Below are 18,361 nucleotides of genomic sequence, written 5' to 3' on the forward strand. Positions count from 1 at the left end.
AAGTAAAAATGTCTTGCTGAAAAATTTACTGCACAGTTAGTCACAGTTATTTCTGTGCAAAGTTCCAGACTTTCTAAAAAAGAAACAGCATTACTGCATTTGAGCTTGAGGAAAAACAAACAGTACAGAACTAAAAGCTGAGGGAAAAAAGTAGTCTATATACTGTATACTCCTCTTAAATGACCCTCCACACAGTATATAGTACATGAGCTAAATGAACAATATTAAACGCAAAAGTACCATGTAAAATACAGTGAATTAGTACTTCACATTCAGACTCACAAAGCACGTGCTGTTTTCCAGGCAAAGGGAACCCAGCCAAAACCATTTCTATGTCATCATTGAAGAACATGCACATATGATCACATTTCAATCCTTAACTGCCAATCAAGACTCAAAAACAGCTCCACATTTTAACCCTTTAAGTGGCGACATTATCCAATACAGATATTAGGTGGACATCAGGGAATGTAGGCCTTGATCGCCTTGCTCATAGAGAAAGCTGAAGGTTGAATTTTTGCATCAACTCACCTCAATTGTTGTGGGCATAAAAGAGACTTTAGGAAGTGCTAACTGTGTTACAAATCATTTCTCAAATTAGACGCTTATAATTGACAAATAAATGGAACCTGGGCAACTAACAAAATCTGCCAGATAACCTGCAGGTGAACATGGACTTCAGAAGAAAACTGCAAAGCATGACACATGACAGGATGAAATCTTACCTTCTTCGAAACATTTCAGCAAATATGCAACCAACACTCCAGAGGTCTACTGGTGTTGCATAACTGGACTGAAGTAACACCTCTGGGGCTCGGTACCATAATGTGACCACCTGTAAAAACAGAAAGACTCAGTACAACTGGGAAAAGGCACCAGACAGCCGGTGACAGGGAATAATTAACATTTTTATTTATACAGTACATGTAGCATCTCTGCAGTTATCACTGTTTTGAGTGTCTCATGAAAACAGGGCATCATACATGATGTAATGTCCGGGCCAATGGATGGAATTAGGACTGTGTTTTTGGTGCAACATTATGAAATCACATCAAATATGAAGGAGGGGGCCTGAAGCTGACTGACTGACTGAAGGAACACAATGGAAACTGCCAAACATGAATCCATGCTTTCCAGATGACGAACAATAATTCCTTGCATTTGTAGAGCGTTTTTCATCTTAAAGGATTCCGCAGCTTCACGCACAGCAGATCCATATCCATCCACCACTGAAGTGCAGCCCGCCTGGCACAGTAGATCAGGTGGAGGAGGGGGAAATGTTTTGCTGTTTGAATTAACGGAAACATATTAGGAAGGCCCAAAGCTGAATTTAGCCAGGATGCTGCAGTTAACGAGCAGTGCCAGGGAATTCAGTGATCAAGTGGTTGGCACCTCAGTTTAGCATTCACCTGAAGAATGGCACCTCCTACAGCACAGTGTGCCCTGTCACCATACTAGGGCATTGGCCTTTTAGGAAATTCTGGTCCGGAGGAACGAATGTCAGCTATTGATCTACCATCACCACTGCAAACTGGTTTTCCCACCCCAGTTCTGATCAGGCCCAGCCTCGCTTAGCTTCTGAGATCTGACAAGACCAGGCTACAAAGTGGTCATGTAATTCTTTCTAAAGAAAGGATGGAGATATCTCTAGAAAGGAAGTCAGGACCTTGGTTTAAAGTCTCATCTAAAGGTCCAACGATTCTGTAATGCCATTAGTTTTGTTTTCATGAGGAATCCATAGCCATATTGTACACACAGACATGGACAATGGACAGACAAGTTATGCCAATATCTGCAAAACTGAAGAAACTGGCTCTGAAGAAATGAACAGAGATGTACAAGAGCCTATTTACCAATGTATTACCCACTTGACATGTGTCCTGGCTAACACAGAGAGAAGTCTGACCATTGACAGTAATCTAATCAGGGAAAAAGTTGACTCTGAGGCTGTATGTGGGAAAATGATGCTTCTGATATTCTCAACAAAGTTCCTAAAGAATATTGTTTGTTTAAAGTGTGAAAGAGATCCATAGCTAATAAATGTAAAAGGTTCACTTCTTTTTGAAGAAAATGTGGTTTGTCAGCAAGGAACATGGCCTATTTACTATTAGTCCTTCAGTGCTTTACTCTTTGACCTGTTGTGCTTCAGGGATCTTTTTTATTCTCAAAACTTAAATGTGGCATCAGAGACGTCTGTTCCATTTTTTTACCTTCACTGTTCAATCCCCAAAACAAACTCTCCAAGAGAAACATGTCAGCTTGGTAATAAACTGATGATTTTTCATTAGGGACCAATAATGAGAGCAATGACTCAAGGGGCAGAATGTACTCACTGGATAATTATAGTCTGCCCTGTTACTGCTTGACTGTTCATAACAGTACTAAGGCTGAAAGCGGAATGGCAAAATCACAACAGATGAATGTTTTTAAACACTGCTGAGTTATATAACGTATGAAATCATCTCTGGCAGAGCAGGCCTCTGTGCTTGTTTTGGGAATGCAGAGATCACACACACATTTTCTGTTGCAAACCATCAGGGAGATTTCCTGCAGTCCCAGTTTGACCAGATCGATCTGCTTTCCCTCCTCCTGTCACACTGCCCAAGAAAGGCAGTTTTTTAATACAGCAGTTTATTTCTACTTTCAATCTGAAGATTGGATCAGCTCCTGTTTACACTGTGAATGTCTCCACACAACTAGGAGCTTTAAGAACAGCAAAACAGAAGTGAAGCCAGTTGAAGTACAGGACGCAGCTGGGAGCAGTGGTCAGCTGCAGAAAAGTGCAACAACCCAGAATATTAGCCTATTAGAGCTTCACAGAGGGGCTACAGCTTTTGTGAAGAAAAAAAGTCCAGCTCGCTGGGCCAGAGCTCATCCTGGTTTCTGTGGTGTGACGCAAATGAGAGAGCAAACAACTTCCTCTCTGGAGGGGATACTCGTTCGTTCATTCATCACATGGAACACTGCTGGTTCCCACTTACACAGCTGGGTGGACTGGAGCAACTGGGGTGTAATACAACAGCAGGGCCTGCAGCAGGGACTCGAACCCACAACTGGTTAGAAATTACTCCAAAGGCAGGCTCACTTCATAACACTGCCCCACACCATTTATACTTTTAAGAATATTTTTTTCCCGTAAACCCTCAGTTGTGCTTTAACCTTTATTGTAATTTTGAAGATTAAATGAAGAGCCTTGTGTTACGTGCACCACAGAGTTATTTGATCCTGATTTGGTCTGACTTAGCTTAGTTTAAAAGTCAGTAAATTAAACATGCAATGAATGATGTGTTCAGAAAAAAGTGCTTTTACATGAGATTTGTTAACAGTGGAATGCATGCATGTAACACTGTTTTCCGGAAACACGCCAGATTTATAACAAAAGCAACAGAATCATCTTTTGAAAATAAATCGCAAACCAAAAATGCACAGCTGAGACTGAGAAAGTATTTTCATTTCACTGTATCACATCATTTTATCACGGTACAATTTGTTTCGAAAGGATACTGCCATTTTAGCCCTTTCATCCTTTCTCTCTACGTGAGAGTAGCTTTCAAGCAAAAACCCAGAAATACTCATATCAATCCAAACAATCTAGAAAGACACGATGGAAGGTTTTTCCCGGTGTCTGGTTAAACCCTCAGAGGGGCTCTTAAGAACATGAAGTCTGGTAAAAAGGAAAGGACAAGCGCAAACAAGCCAGCCTCTCAGGTTGGAGATACAGTAGCAACCCAAAAGGGAGAACGAGGAAGTGAAGGCAGACTCCTCTGACCTGCCCAGCTTCAAGCCACTCGTCTCTTAACACATCACAGGCTCCACAGCCCTGGACTGGAGGTTCAGCACTGATTGGAGGAGAGGGTGTGCAGCCATTGGCGTGTCTGTTGGAAGCCAGAGAGTCCTGGCAGACTGCTCCCACCCTACCCTCTGTAACTCACTTAGCACCGCCTCCTGGGGAATCCCATCAGCTACAAGACCTTCTTTAAAGTTATGCGTTTTCAAGCACACAGCTGTCTCGATCCCCTCAGCTCCTCTTGCCCCTCCAGCATACATCATGTCCACAGGAGGGCGCTCTGCCCTGGTTGAGAACCACATGCACAGAAGGGCCTAGCCTGCACTGGATTTTATATTTGCACTCTACATGAATGTGCAGACCTATAGAAAATAACATATTTATGTCTGCATGCTGGTTTCCTTCATTTATTTCCTTCCTTCATTTACTGAACAGAATGTCGTGTCCCAGGCTTATATGTTAAACGATTTAGTAATATTCAAATGTTAATAGACTGTCACACCAGACACACGTTAATACAAGGGTTAGTGTCACTTCTGCTCTGGTGCAGACTGCCTTGGGGAACCAAAATGAAATTCATTCAGACAATGCAAAATCATAATGTATTACGTTCTAAATACAATATTTCACACGATATGAAAACTCCATGTGGAGAAAAGCACAAAAGCAATAATATCTCTTTTCCAAAGTATGGTCACAACTGCTTTAATGCTGGAATTGACTTTGTGTACAGGAAAACTGCATTGTTACCTTATTATTGTAGGGAAAACGTCCAGACCGAACTCAATGACCCTATGAAGCAAAATGGACAGACTCCAAGTACTGTAGTTGCCTGATGGAATTTGGAACTTATCTTGCTTTTCCTGAAGCTCTCTGATGAAATAGCTCAAACATGAATTTGGGTTTAAGATGTGTCTAGAGACCAAACAGAGTTACTTCTGTTCATTTTTTTCTAACTCATGCAAACCTTTTCTTGTTTGCTTACTAATAATTTGTTGTCCCTTTCTGTTAGACTCAACGATAATTCTCTCATAAAACGAAACATCATATTGTGAAGTCTGTTGGAAAATCAACCTTCTGTGTCATTTAAGTTTTGCTTTCGTTGGCCAGCTCAATACCTTTAATTGGCTCATGGAAATACATGCCAGAGATATAAGACTAGTTACAAAGTCTGAGTTACAAAGCCCAGCCCTGTTTGAAAACAGAGACAATATACAGTACCTGCCTCCACAGCATCCCTGTTTTTCAGTGCCACTACATCTTAGAGGTAAATGCCAGGACTGCCCTAGTTTTTTCCAAATGACATACTACCAATAAGCCAATACATATTACATTTTTTCATTAATAACTTACACATTTCATGCATACTTCATTAATAATGCACATATTATCCATGGACTAGCACTTCACAATCTGTATTTCAGTAATAAAATGTAATAAAATAGTAAAACATGGCTTACAGATGACCTCTAAAATAGTTACCCTTTTTTTTTATAACTCTGGGTCACTCATATTATTTTTGTGCACAGCAATGCGCTGTTTCACGTGTAACAAGATGACATTCGGGAATATTTTAGCAGCACAAGCAACTTTCCTGGAAACATTTTTTTTTATCAGAATGGTATTGATACTGTCACTGCCTTCTTGAGAGCCACATGCAAGGACCTGCATTTCATATGAAGTCACACAGTGATGTTAATACACCACCACAAATAAGAAGGTCAACAGCATTGTGGTACAAATGCCTAATAAAACTGAAAGTAATTCACAATCCACCTGCAACTTTGTCTTCAATTGTTTTACTAGCTATTATGCCTCTTTTGCTTTTACATTTACACTACCAGAATGTTAACATACTGTATGAATTACAGTCAACATCTATTATATCATTAAACAACACACACAAATCAAACTGAAATAGACAACAGATTTTAAGTCCAAAAAACATCAACATTTTATACTAAAGCTTACTGCCCATACAGTGCCAGTGTGAGGGTTAAAATGAATCCCTTACAGAATCCCAGATTAATGTATGTATTTGTCAGAAGTGTCCATAAATTCACTTTGTTACATCAAAATATGGTTACTTGTTTCTCATTTAGAAACCATCTAATTAGTCACGGTTAATTCCAGAAACTCTATTTTCTAATTGATCATATTTATCAAAAGACTGTATGCAAATATTACTAGAGCTGATGGGTAATTGTACAGAAGGTACATATAAAACTTACTTGAAGTTTTCTGAATCATAACTGTAAATAACACTAACTTAAAATTCAAAAGAGAAAAAATCTAAAAGATATTTCAGATAAGACCGCAGTCACACTGCCAGTCCGGGTAGGGATTCTCAAGAAAAACGTTCACGCTAATCTAGTCTAAAAAGTGGTCATTTTTATTTTTAGAACTTCATTATTACACTTGCTAAGTTAACACTCGGTATTTCAACCTTCCTGGATAACTGGAAACAGAGAGGAAGTTCGTCTGAATAAAGACGATCAGCACTGGTGTTGGTCTAGCATGTCACGTGATCATGTCTGATGTTACATGTGGTTTGTTCTTGAAAAAGACCTGTGAAAAATGTGTATAATGTCTATTATTGGCACAAGAAAGATATCACATCATTCATTGAAGAATTTGCTTGCACTCATTCAGCTAGTAGTTTCAGGTTCAAAGACAGTGGAGGTCTTCAAACCTTCAATTTAAACAACATAGAATACTGTATATTAAAATCAGCAGACAAATCTAAACACTTCAATAACAGAATTAAAGTTAATATTATTAGAAACCTGTGTGTTTCTTATGTTATCTTTAAAGCCCTCAAGATATTACTCAATTCATACATTTACCAGGGGCTACAAAAATAGAATCTCCAGGATATACAGTAGTACTACAGAAACTGTAAGACCAATTGTATTAATGGAATTCTTATGTCCCTTTACTTAAAAAGGTTCTGATGTCACCCAATATGATCCTGGAGTCCTGACATTATTTTTAAAGCCCTGAGAACTGGAGCTTACAGTATGCTTTGCCTATGTTAGTTTGGTCTTGGAAAATAAACACTGTGATTTCAAAGGCAGCAATTATTAGCTGGCCTTATTTCTGGGGATGAATACAAAATGAGAGGTATTGTGTTCCCTGCTTACAGTATATTCTTCTGCATTTAGTTAATGATATTCAAATCTCAAAAAATTCAAAGCACTATGAAAGGCCACAAACACTTAATATACTTTAGAAGACAAAAATCTGAAACCATTCTGTTAGGTACTGTGGTGAAATAACCCAACCAGTAGGAAGACCTGATGCTGGTGAAGTCAGCCCAGGCTTTATTTTAATGAGAAAAAACACTTTCATGAAAAAATGAAAAAATGAAAAAAAACTCTCCATCTTCCACAGGAAGCCTTTTAGAGGACAGGCATCTCAAATGAGTAAGGCACAAAGTATCGAAGAAGCAATTAAACTGTGTAAACAGGAAAAATCTTCATAATGTTGCTGGTGTTTTCCTAACACATAAACCAAACATCAGCAATACATGCAGTGGTGCAAAAAATGAAAGACATCCAGTGCCGCATGAACAGTATGAGGAGATGTATAATTACAGAAGGATAATTACAGAAAGCTTAATTGTTCATTACCACAGTGTGAAAAGGGAAAGTTTGCCATTCGGGTTGAATTAGTCACTGTTTATGAACTGGACAGCTGTATAAGCACTTGCAGTAACAGACAGGTGAAGATGCAAAAGAAGAGTCATTCACTGCCTCCATCGCGCAGGCAAGCTCCCATTATGAAAGGTATCCTGGGTACTAAAAACACCCAGAATTCCTATGTTATTATAGCACTGTGCATTGAGGAGGGAGCCAAGCATGCAGACCTGGCTCTCTCCAGGAAATGTTTAACTGATTATTGACCTCAGAAAGGAAGCAGGGGGTTTTCTTGTGGATAACAGCTCCTATTGGCTGAAGAAGCCAAGGGACCTTAATCACCAGCTTTTTTGGAAACAAATATTTGATTTCTAAAACACTCAGTGAAAACATCTGTGCTTTCACTGACTGAAACAAGCCTCAACATTTAGATCAGGAGGCTTTTCTTGAAGCTGAAGTTGGGAAACATTTCATTGGATAGGATTCTAGATTTGAGTGGCTTGTCAGAGAGTGGCCTGCAACCTGTCAGTGCCAACTGTCTGGATAGTGTCCAGAACTGGCACTGAGCACACATCCCAGAGAAAGATCAGAAGAGAGTGGGCAGGACAGAAGACAGCTTCCAACACATGCCTTTTCAAACACTCATTTTTCACTCGCAGCAGAGGAAAGACTTTTGGACATCTCTTGTGACGAGACACTTAAATTCACATTCTCTCCATAGCCTTAAGGTCAGATATCAGTGCAAAGAGAATTCCCAGGACTGCTGTCCACTGATAACTCTTCATGTCATTCCCTTGTGCAGTGTGTATTTACGTAAACTGGGCTTTTGCCTTTAATACCATGACTGGGTTACAGAAAATGCCAATAGTCAAATAAACAGTTTTGTGATGCCGAGCAGAATATACAGCATATAACACTTATTTTCATGTTTTAACTATGTATTATGATCATCAGGTACAGTAGATAGAAGGAGAGGTGCATTCTGTGATGAAAAGATAAAGAGTGTGAGATTCACATCATGCAAAACCTTCTCTGGGTGTGTTGTGTATGAAGCATGAAATTCACCCCTGCTTTTTGAAGTCCCACTTTAACACTGGCGAACAGACGTGCAGATAGACTAGATCACATTTAAATGGCGCACTGCAGTAAGGTTTGTTGTCAGAAGAAACTGGAAATTATTCTACTGCATAAACATTATAAACTCTCAATTCTGTAACAAATGCAGGTAGTAAGGCAAATTCCAAGAACATTCTTATGACATCAGAAATGGCAATTTTGGAATCTAGTTACTATATTTCTTAGAATGCACTGTGAAAATTAACGGCACAGATCATCACATTTGTAAATGTATTTATTTAAGAAAAATAAAGTTTATCCAGTTTTTCCAGTGTTTGCACAGCAACTGCTGACATAAAAAGCAACACGACTGTTTGGCTCATTCTTTGGAACATGTATGCCTGTAGAAGAAGGATCACATACAACGACTGGGCATGTCTATTCATGTAATGCACACTTCAAATAACAATACAATCCTAATTTCAAATTATAGTGTCAAAAGAAGAAATACCTCTCCCTCCACTGCACAAGGTTCTAAGGATATATAATTTCAATTTCTAGGAAGAACCGCACCATCTTGTTAACTGATGTTAATGCTTAGGTATATCCGCTATGGTAGACATTAATAGAAGACTCCACCACAGAACCAATGTCTCGCAGTATTTCTTTTGCACACACGAAAGTGCAGGAAGTTCAACTGCAAAAGGTGTGTTTCAACGTGAAGTGGAAATTCTCTGTAATCACAAGTAGTGCAACTCTTTCTTAATCACAAGTAGTACAAGAGCCTTTCTTCTCTTTTTGGAAAGCAAAGGAGGCAGGGGCTCAAATTTGTTTTAAAACTTGATTTGCTGCAAAGTTTAGACTTCAAATTGAGGCCTTCAAATACCTCAATTTTAAACTGCTGCATTCCAAAAGCACATACATTTTTTATTCAGTTAAAAAAACATTTTCCTGTCACTTTTCTGCAGTGTGATTGGGGTGGACTCAAAATAACACCTCTGGGTGTTAGAAACATTAAACCTGAAAGTAACAGCTTAATCATTTCAATTATGGGCTAAATGCCAAATCAGTTCAGCATCAGTATATATTTTTTCCACTTTTGGTGAGTCCAGGACCGCATAGTTTGATAACAAAACCGTACATCCTTTAAGTCAGTTTCAGTAATAATTTGTCAACCTTTTCTGTAGGTAACGCCATAGTATCAATTTTTTCAGAGGTATTAAACTTTTTTTTTGCATACTTTAAATTTACTTATTTTAGAACAATTTCTAAGAATCTTTTAAGTATTATAACTTGTCCCAGTAAAGAAATAACCGTAGCATATCAGTATTGAAAGACTATTGAATACTTCTGTGTGAACTAGTAAACATTATACAGTATTTATTTATTATTATATTATTATATGTATTATTAATTTATTATTATTTATGATATAAAGCCACTTTGAAGAATGAAAAGGCTTAATTTCCTTGACTATGCATGAAGCTGTCTGTAATATTTGTTTCTAAATTGAAATTATTGATAATAGTCAATAATTTAATATAACTCAATTTATCATTGAATTCAGGCTTTTTTCCCACTGCAGTTAAAAATGTCTATCCTGAAACTTGCATTATTATAATAAATATTAGTTAATGCCAAAGATAAGGTGGCAATCTGTTTGAAAGAAGATTGGGTGAGAAAATTGTCTTTAATTAGTTAGAATGGTTTAGAGAAATTGGTGTTTTTGAACACAGACTCACTAAACCGTAACATACATACAAACACGCACACAAAAAAGAGGAAGAAACATCTATAAACCAGTTTTATTTCTAGGCAGATGCCACTTGCAAGACAAACCAGAAGCTGTATACATCATCTTTTACCAAACAAACATGTGAAATGCCAGGGTTAGAATCATGCTGAGCCGCTGCCAGGATACAGTGCCTCATATTTCTCTCAGAATTTCTCCTAGTGGCAAACACCTAGTAGACATTATTAGTAATTAAAAATAATAGCAACAATAAATCTTAGTGCAGGTCTGTTAAACTGGGTCTGTTAGAGATGGTTGTGTGTTCAGAGAATTGACAATATGCACAGTTTCATATGATAGAAAAGCTGCAAAAGTAAACGTCAGGTATCTTTTTAACTGCAGAATATGGTGGTGATAGCAGTGCAATGTGCAGTAAAATACAGCAAAGTCCCACTAAAAGCATGGTGACTGAATGAAAGCATGGAAAGCCATAGAGAATATTTTCTTGAAAATGAAAATTGTGTTGTAGAAGGATGGGAAAAATGTAAAAAAAAACATGCTAAAGTCACTAACACTAATCCACACTAACCTGTTGAATTCTGGAGATTAAGAAGGTAATGCTTGCTGCACTAGTGTCTTGCAGTTACAAGACATTTAAATTAGCACCGTTTTTGAAGACGTGCTGTTTTGTATAAGCTTGTAGACAGAAATCTCAATTCCACTCTAAAAACAGATTGGTTGCGCAAACACAGTGCAGAAGAAAGATGACCTCAGGCTTTCCAAAAATAAGAGCTTCAAATATTGCCAGAGCCAAGGAGAATGAAAGTCCTGTGAAAGCTGACACATTGTCAGAGATGCACCAAGCCGTGACTATCCAAGGTGACAATACTGGCCTTGAGTTATTAGGAACATCTTATCGTTGCTGATTTTTCTCTAAATAGGCCGAATTAGTTTCATTTTTGTCCTAACACACCAGAAATCTCCATTTATATGAAATCTGGATGCCCTCACGACATCTCTCTGCAGCTGAAGCCACTAAACCTGGCCTGAAGGACAAGCCTGATAAAGACCGTTAGACTAGTCAGTAACAACCGGCAGATGAAGGAGTCCGACCCGCTTATGATTAAATGACAACATTCTGCACATTCCTTTCTGGTGAGAAAGCAGTCTCACTTAGCTGGAGAATTGCAGCTATGTTATAGCTGAAGCCCCACTGACCAAGCAAATCCTTTCCTTGCAGGTCGCCAGCAAGAATCACTTCAAGTGCATTTTGTGTTCTGTTGCACTTTGTTTTCAGAGAAAATAATTTATCTGACTTTATTTCCTTAGTATTACAAAAACAATAGAAGCCAGCCACTAAGAATTAGGCCTGCTGATGACATTTGGCTCCATGCCTATGTTTACACTCCCTTGCAGTGGGAGGGGGGAGGGAGGGATGAAAAGGGCTCTTTAAAGCAGACCTTGACATTCCTTTGAGCCAGAGCAGAATGAGACTTTTCACATTACAACAGGAGGTATCTACAGTACGGGACACATCGAAACTGAGAGGCTTGACCTTGTGGTACAAAGCCAAGAGATTTCACCTTTGCCTTTTTGCCACAGAGCAGAAAGTGGGACTGACAGCACTGATATCCATACACTCTCCATGTTCCGCAGTTCTGTCTCACAAATAGCTCTGTAGTATGACTCCGCCTGACAATGTGAGCATCACTACATCTCCCAAGGTCAACAATGTGCCATTGTCAAAGAAAGGAAAAGTGCAGCAGTAAGGTCAATAAACCACTACAGTGCACAAGAAGGAAACAGATATTTGTTTTTTATTACAGAGAATGCAGAGAGTCACTTTACCTGTTAAAAAGCGTGCTGTCAAGTACTTGCAATCAAACTGAAGGCATCCCTTTCTTTGAGTGATTCCTGACTAGGAAATGAAAAGCAGTATAAGGAACAGTATGCTTGACTCTTAAGTTACCGCACATTTAGAATGGCTACTGATACACTACTTACTGACACCCTGTTTAAATGTTACTAAACTGCATTTCATTAGGAGGATTCCCTTTGCTTCATTTCATCCACTACCTAAGCGTAGAAACCTGCTGGATATTATGCAGCTTTATTGTGTCCAGTAGCAGATCAGGGGAATGAGTGAGGACCTTTCTTCATCAGTTGAAATGAGGGTGGAATTTAAGAGGATTAGACCGAGCAAGCTTGAACCTAGGGAATGTATGGGACTGGTATCCAAACCATAGGACTTGTAATGACAATACGTAGTCGGGATCTTGATTTAATGACCTGTTATATAACAACTCCAGCAACGCAGTGCCCCCTGTAACTACAATGGAATACCTGTTGGGAATTTCTGTCCAGGGGGAAGAGTGCCACCTACTGGGCCACTAACAGCAGCAGACAGGGTTTTCCTTGATTAGTCTTACTAAGCTCCTAGTATCTGGTAAGATTTGGCTTCAAGGTAGTTTTGCCTTTTCACCCCGACTGAAATAATGTACATGAATAATGCTAAACCTTCCCTTGCCTTCTCCTTAACATATCATCCAGAAAGCCAGATCTTTTATCATTCTTTAGCAGAGCTCAGGTCACAGCACATCATAATTCAACCTGCTTCTCAAGAATGAGAACAACACTTTCTCTTTCCAAGCATATCCACAGAAAATAAATGCAATATAGAGACACATCAGCCAATATTTGCACAGACACTAAGACATTTGGTTTGTGGAAGCAATAATTTCAAATGCAGATGTGAAGTAAGGTATTCTATTTATACAGGAAAGGCCGTGTAAGTATAATTTTCTAAACAAGATCATTTAGGTTTACTTAACTTCAGAGATGGGCAAGAGGTTGATTTGATGCACCATTCTCTGCATAAAAACAGTCAAATGTTTTTTTTCTGGTTAGATCCTTGTGACATCATGTCATTTAAATTGACTGATGGCTGTAACTGGAAACATCACTCTTCAAAACACATAGTTGTAGGCTATGTTTTTAATACATGCTTGTGGTTTTAGCAAACATATTTTTCAAATATGCAAATGCTGCTTTTCGTAAGCTGTAACAATAAAAATAAATTATTGCGCTGTCAAAATGATTGTTACTGGTGGGGCATCTGAGGGACTAAACTGATGAACACTCTTGCTGGATCCTACAGCCCAGACAAAATGGGTTTCTGTCATTCAGCAACGGTAACCTGGATTCCCCTGTAGAAAAATATTGCAGTTTCTTGTTCCACATTCAAGTTAATGTTATTGCTATTTTATATTTTCATGATGATTTTGTCCTTGGAGTATACATGTACTATATTCACATCCTGGTCAGGGCACGGTTATCACTTCTAAGTTAAAATGCGTTTACAGCTTATTACAGTACAATAATGTCGTAGTAAGCATTTAATAACAGTTTATCGTACATTCTTCTGGACTAGATAATTATATCTGGACTGTCATTTGCTGGCAGTCAGTTTGTCTTTGCTAGGCAGTAGTGAGTCCCGTGGCTTCTAGATGCACCTGTACTCCCTCAGATGCCTTAGCTCTCATTTCGGTGCTGTGGGTTCATAGGGTTGCAAATTTAAACATAACTGAAATCCGGGTACAAATCAGAGATCCCCACTCAACCCATCTAGCCTATTGGGCTGCTGGTGGCTAATTCCAATCCAATGATATAACCAAGCCTTTTCTTGAAGGAAGCTTGGATCATCTTCAAAAACATAGGTTGTTCCAGAAGTACTCCCTGTTTCCATTATATCGACTCTGTCAGTGCCTTTGAAGATTCTATGTATTTGAATCGAGTCTCTTCGTAGTCTTCTCTGTTCAAAACTAAAAAGATTTAGCTCTTTTAGCCTGTCAGAGCAAGACATTCCTTTGAGCCTTTGATGTTGTGGAAGATGCACACATTGTCTTCTTCCCTTTCCTGCTAGTAAGATGTTTTAAGCAGTAAGTCAAGTTGAATAAGAACTGTGCATTCCAAATTGGCAGGGCATAACAAATATCAAAGAACTGGAAATTCCGACTAGAGAAGTTTGTTTTTGCTACAGACAAATAATAAGATCTACAGATAGTCTTTTTAATACAGCCAGAAAACTGAACAGCCAGAATTTCTTAAGAAAGCTCAATTAAGAAAGGGGAATTCCATTATGAAAAGCAGAGCTTTAATAATAACAATTTACTGCATGCAGAACATAACACTTGGGAAAAACACATTTTATTTGTTGCTAAACATGTATCTGCCTCTACAGCCTGCACTAACTTGAAGATAATTCGTTTTTCCAACCATGTGCTTGCAGTTTGCGCAAAACACTGGGAAATAAATGTTTTTCAGAGAAAAAAATTACTGCTTGTCAGGCAACTTTGCTGCATCTGAAGTGGTGTCTGCCAAAGTTCTCTGAAGTGGACAGAGTCATTGAGAGAACAAGGAAGCAGCATTTTAGGGAACTCAATTTGGCAACATGCTGGTCTGTGTCCTTACACATAGAAATGGGAACGCTATCAGTCTAGAACACAGGTGACTGTCCCGAACTTTACCTAATAATCCATCTTTGCAGTCAGTGTGGTAGAATATATACTGTAGCATATGTCTGGAGTCCTGTCACTTTCTTGAAAGAAGACCATGCGAATGGTAACAATATAGCTGACCCAGCCAGAGGAAAGATATATGAAGTAACAACTGAGTTGAGGCATAAACAGTATACAGTTAAAAACTGCACAACTGTTGCCAAAGTATGCACAGCTTAAAGGAATGTTACTTGGGGCCCTTACTCAGTGAACAAAGAGAGCTCAGTTTGGCTCTTTTTCCCTAGTGCTACCACATCCGCACATCATTAGTTGGAAAATTCCTGATTCATGCTGTAATTTTTTTGTGCTTTTTTCTTTAGTACAGGCAAGGCTTCAATATCCAGATGCCATTTTCCCCCCCAATCAGTCCCTTACAGCTTGGCCCCCTGCCATTCCCCTTCAACAATTAATACAGATGAACAAAAATATAGTACACTCCTTGACAACTGGCAAAGCCTCACAGGAAATACCAAATAAAAACTTTATTGTGTATTGTTTCACTATTTTGTCCATCCTCGGGCCACCCTATTTATGGTGTAGTTTCTTCATGCATGCTTAATTTGGAAGCAATATCACAACATTCCCCAGATATGTCGCACAACATATTTTCCCATCTTTTTGCAGTGCTGCCTTTTTGTTTTGCTGAAGAAAAAAGATTCCAGAGGAAGCCAGTTAAAATAGTGTACATAAACATGGGGTTACAATGAACAAGATAGGTGATCTCAGTGAGGGGGATTTATTATATGTATCATGTTTTCCTTTCACTCGATAATACAATAATAATTCCTTACACTTAAGCACTTTCCTGGACATTCCACTCAAAGCGCTTTACAGGTAATGGGGCTCCCTCCTCCACCACCAGTGTGCAGCCCCACCTGGATAATGCGACGGCAGCCATAGTGCACCAGAACGCTCCCCACACACCAGCTCTCAGTGGGGAGGAGAACAGAGTGATGAAGCCAGTTCAGAGATGGGGATTATTAGGAGGCCATGATTGGTTCAGGCCAGGGGGAAATTTGGGCTGGACACCGGGGTTACACCCCTACTCTTTTTGAGAAATGCCCTGGGATTTTTAATGACCACAGAGAGTCAGGACCTTGATTTTACATCTCATCTGATGAATGGCATTTTTTACAGTATGGTGTTCCCATCACTATACTTGGGCATTAGGACCCACACAGACCAGAGGGTGAGTGCCCCCCTGCTGGCCCCACTTCCAGCAGCAACCTTAGTTTTTCCCAGGAGTCTCCCATCCAGGTACTGACCAGGCTCACAGCTGCTGAGCTCCAGTGAGCTGCCAGTTCCGAGTTGCAAGATGATATAGCTGTCGGCTATATCATATATAAATATATTTCCATTTATTTGGAAGATACTTTTACACAAAGCGACTTACATTTACTGTATGAGACCATATAAAAGGCTACAAATGAGAGAAGGCCATTCAGCTTAACTAGCCCATTTGGAAGCCCTTCTCAGTTAGCTGCTGTTTGAACAAAGGCATGGTATCGGCTTCAACAACATGGCTGGGTAGCTTGTTCTATTCTACCACAACCGTTTGGGTTAAGAAGTGCCTGCTGCTTTCAGATTTAAATGCACTTTCATGTAGTTTCCACTTGTGCCTTCTGTTTCACTGCACATTCTGAGACTGAGAGCTGTGTGTTTTTACTGGAACAATTCAGGTAAAGTGCAGGTACCTTGCTCCAGGGTACATCAATAATGTCTTAACTGGGATTTGAAACCACAACCTTACAAGTCAAGAACCATAACTACTACTGAAGGTGACACCATGACTTCGTTCAAACAGTAGATAAATGAGATCCTTGCATCAATTAACTAGTAACTACCACACTTAACGTAGCAGACCCTCATGTATGGCTTAAAACCAAAACATTTTGGCCTTTCCCCTGGCTTCCAGTTAAGATCCACATTTATGCGATATGAGTTAAAGGGGAACTGCAGTCCCAATTTTTCACACTGGTTATTAAATCTCATCAGGAAAATAAATTCATTGTCGGTACAGAAAAAAATTACCAATTTCGAAATAAGCACAACATTGTGATGTTTGTGAGAGTTCTGTAAGTCACCGTGTTGAGGCAACTTGCATTCGAGTTCCCACAAATTGCCATTAAATGGTTATTAAATGAGCAGGAAGGGATGCGGCCCTTCCTGCTCACTGGTCTCCGTGATGACTAATGTAATGGGGTGTATGAGTGTATAAATACAGCTTGTGTAGCAGACATTTCACTGCAGAAATGTTCCAATGTGATCTGCAACCCAAGTTAACAAGTAAGTAGTATTTGTCAGCAAAACCATCTCAAAGTCAAGTGCAATATTTCTATTGGGTTAAAAGAGATGTACTAAAGGCCTGCTTGTTTACAGTTGGAGCAAATTGGAGGTTCTACAAGTTACTGTGTACATTTTACTGTTATTGTACATTTACTGAAATGCACTCATCAATGCTAATTCTTTCTAACCCCTAAATATGAAAACAGCACTGCAGTTCCCCTTTAACAGTCAAATTTGCTCCGCATACTGGGCCAGCCCATCTCTTACCTTACTAACACTCCTGTAACCTAACGGGCTTCAGACTCGCTGACCTCGTCCGCCTTCCTGCTTATTTATTTTAGTTAACACCCAGCCCCAGCCCACTCCAATCACTCCAAACAATGAAACCCTCCGCTTACTGTAAATGATACAAACATGTCTTGAATCTATGAATGACTCCACCGCATTTGGCATGATGTGTCATCCTTTCTAAGTACTGGAAATATCCCTCTGTCAATTAGAAAATAGAAACAAAAAGACCAAAAATAAACAATATAAATGTTTCCACATTCACTAGTACCTTAAGTTACTACTGTATATTTGGCACATACTCTATTCCTGCATTACAATAAAACACAGCTATTGCATTTATTCCTCTACTGGTAAGAAGTATTGAATTTAACCAGACTTCTCCTTGATAGAGGGGTCATTTTATTAAAATTAGGTGAGAATCCAGTAAATGGTACCAACAATGACATTTCCAGTCTCAATATTCAACTTTTGATGTTTTTATTTAATGCTACTGTATATCATGTGGTTCCTTTTGTTGACATAATACCATTTATAAGGACTTTTTTACAGCTTTTTACATGAAATGCAACAGAACACAAATCTTACTTTGTAAGCAGTTACATTATGATTTAAAAGCAACATTCTAGAGACTCAGGGTGTGTTTCTTGCCACAAAGTTATGCTTAAAGGCCCAGATTTTGTTGGTAGAAGGTTTACTCATAAGTGGTTTCCAATTGAACTACTTTTGCAGCATTCCAAACTCATTTTTATGTCCTTCCTTCCAGATAAGCTTTTTCAATCTGATACAATTTTTCTATTTGCACATATCTGACCAATTTGACAAATTTTGACCATACATTTTCTAACTTTAATGTCCATGCTTATTAGAAAAGCCCTTACCAACTTTGGAAAATCAGGATCATAGTCCCAATGACATTTGTCCTGATATTGAGAAGTCTGTTTTTCTGTTCAGTGAATAACAGCTTTGTTACTCTGCAACATCTTAGATACTACAACAAATTTTGGTCATGCTTTGA

At 38.9% G+C, this 18,361-nt stretch overlaps 1 protein-coding gene across 1 annotated transcript in view; it reads right to left on the reverse strand.

Moving 5' to 3' along the window:
• The window catches only part of cdk6 (cyclin dependent kinase 6), a 65,521-nt gene that overhangs the window by 12,223 nt on the left and 34,937 nt on the right, over window positions 1-18,361 (reverse strand). The window contains exon 5 of the mRNA XM_088929022.1: window positions 726-835. Coding sequence (XP_088785148.1) covers window positions 726-835 — 110 coding nt within the window. The remainder of the gene's footprint in view (window positions 1-725; window positions 836-18,361) is intronic.

Source organism: Atractosteus spatula, chromosome 12 (genome assembly GCF_055471065.1).
Source record: "Atractosteus spatula isolate fAtrSpa1 chromosome 12, fAtrSpa1.hap1, whole genome shotgun sequence".
Lineage (NCBI taxonomy): Eukaryota > Metazoa > Chordata > Actinopteri > Semionotiformes > Lepisosteidae > Atractosteus > Atractosteus spatula.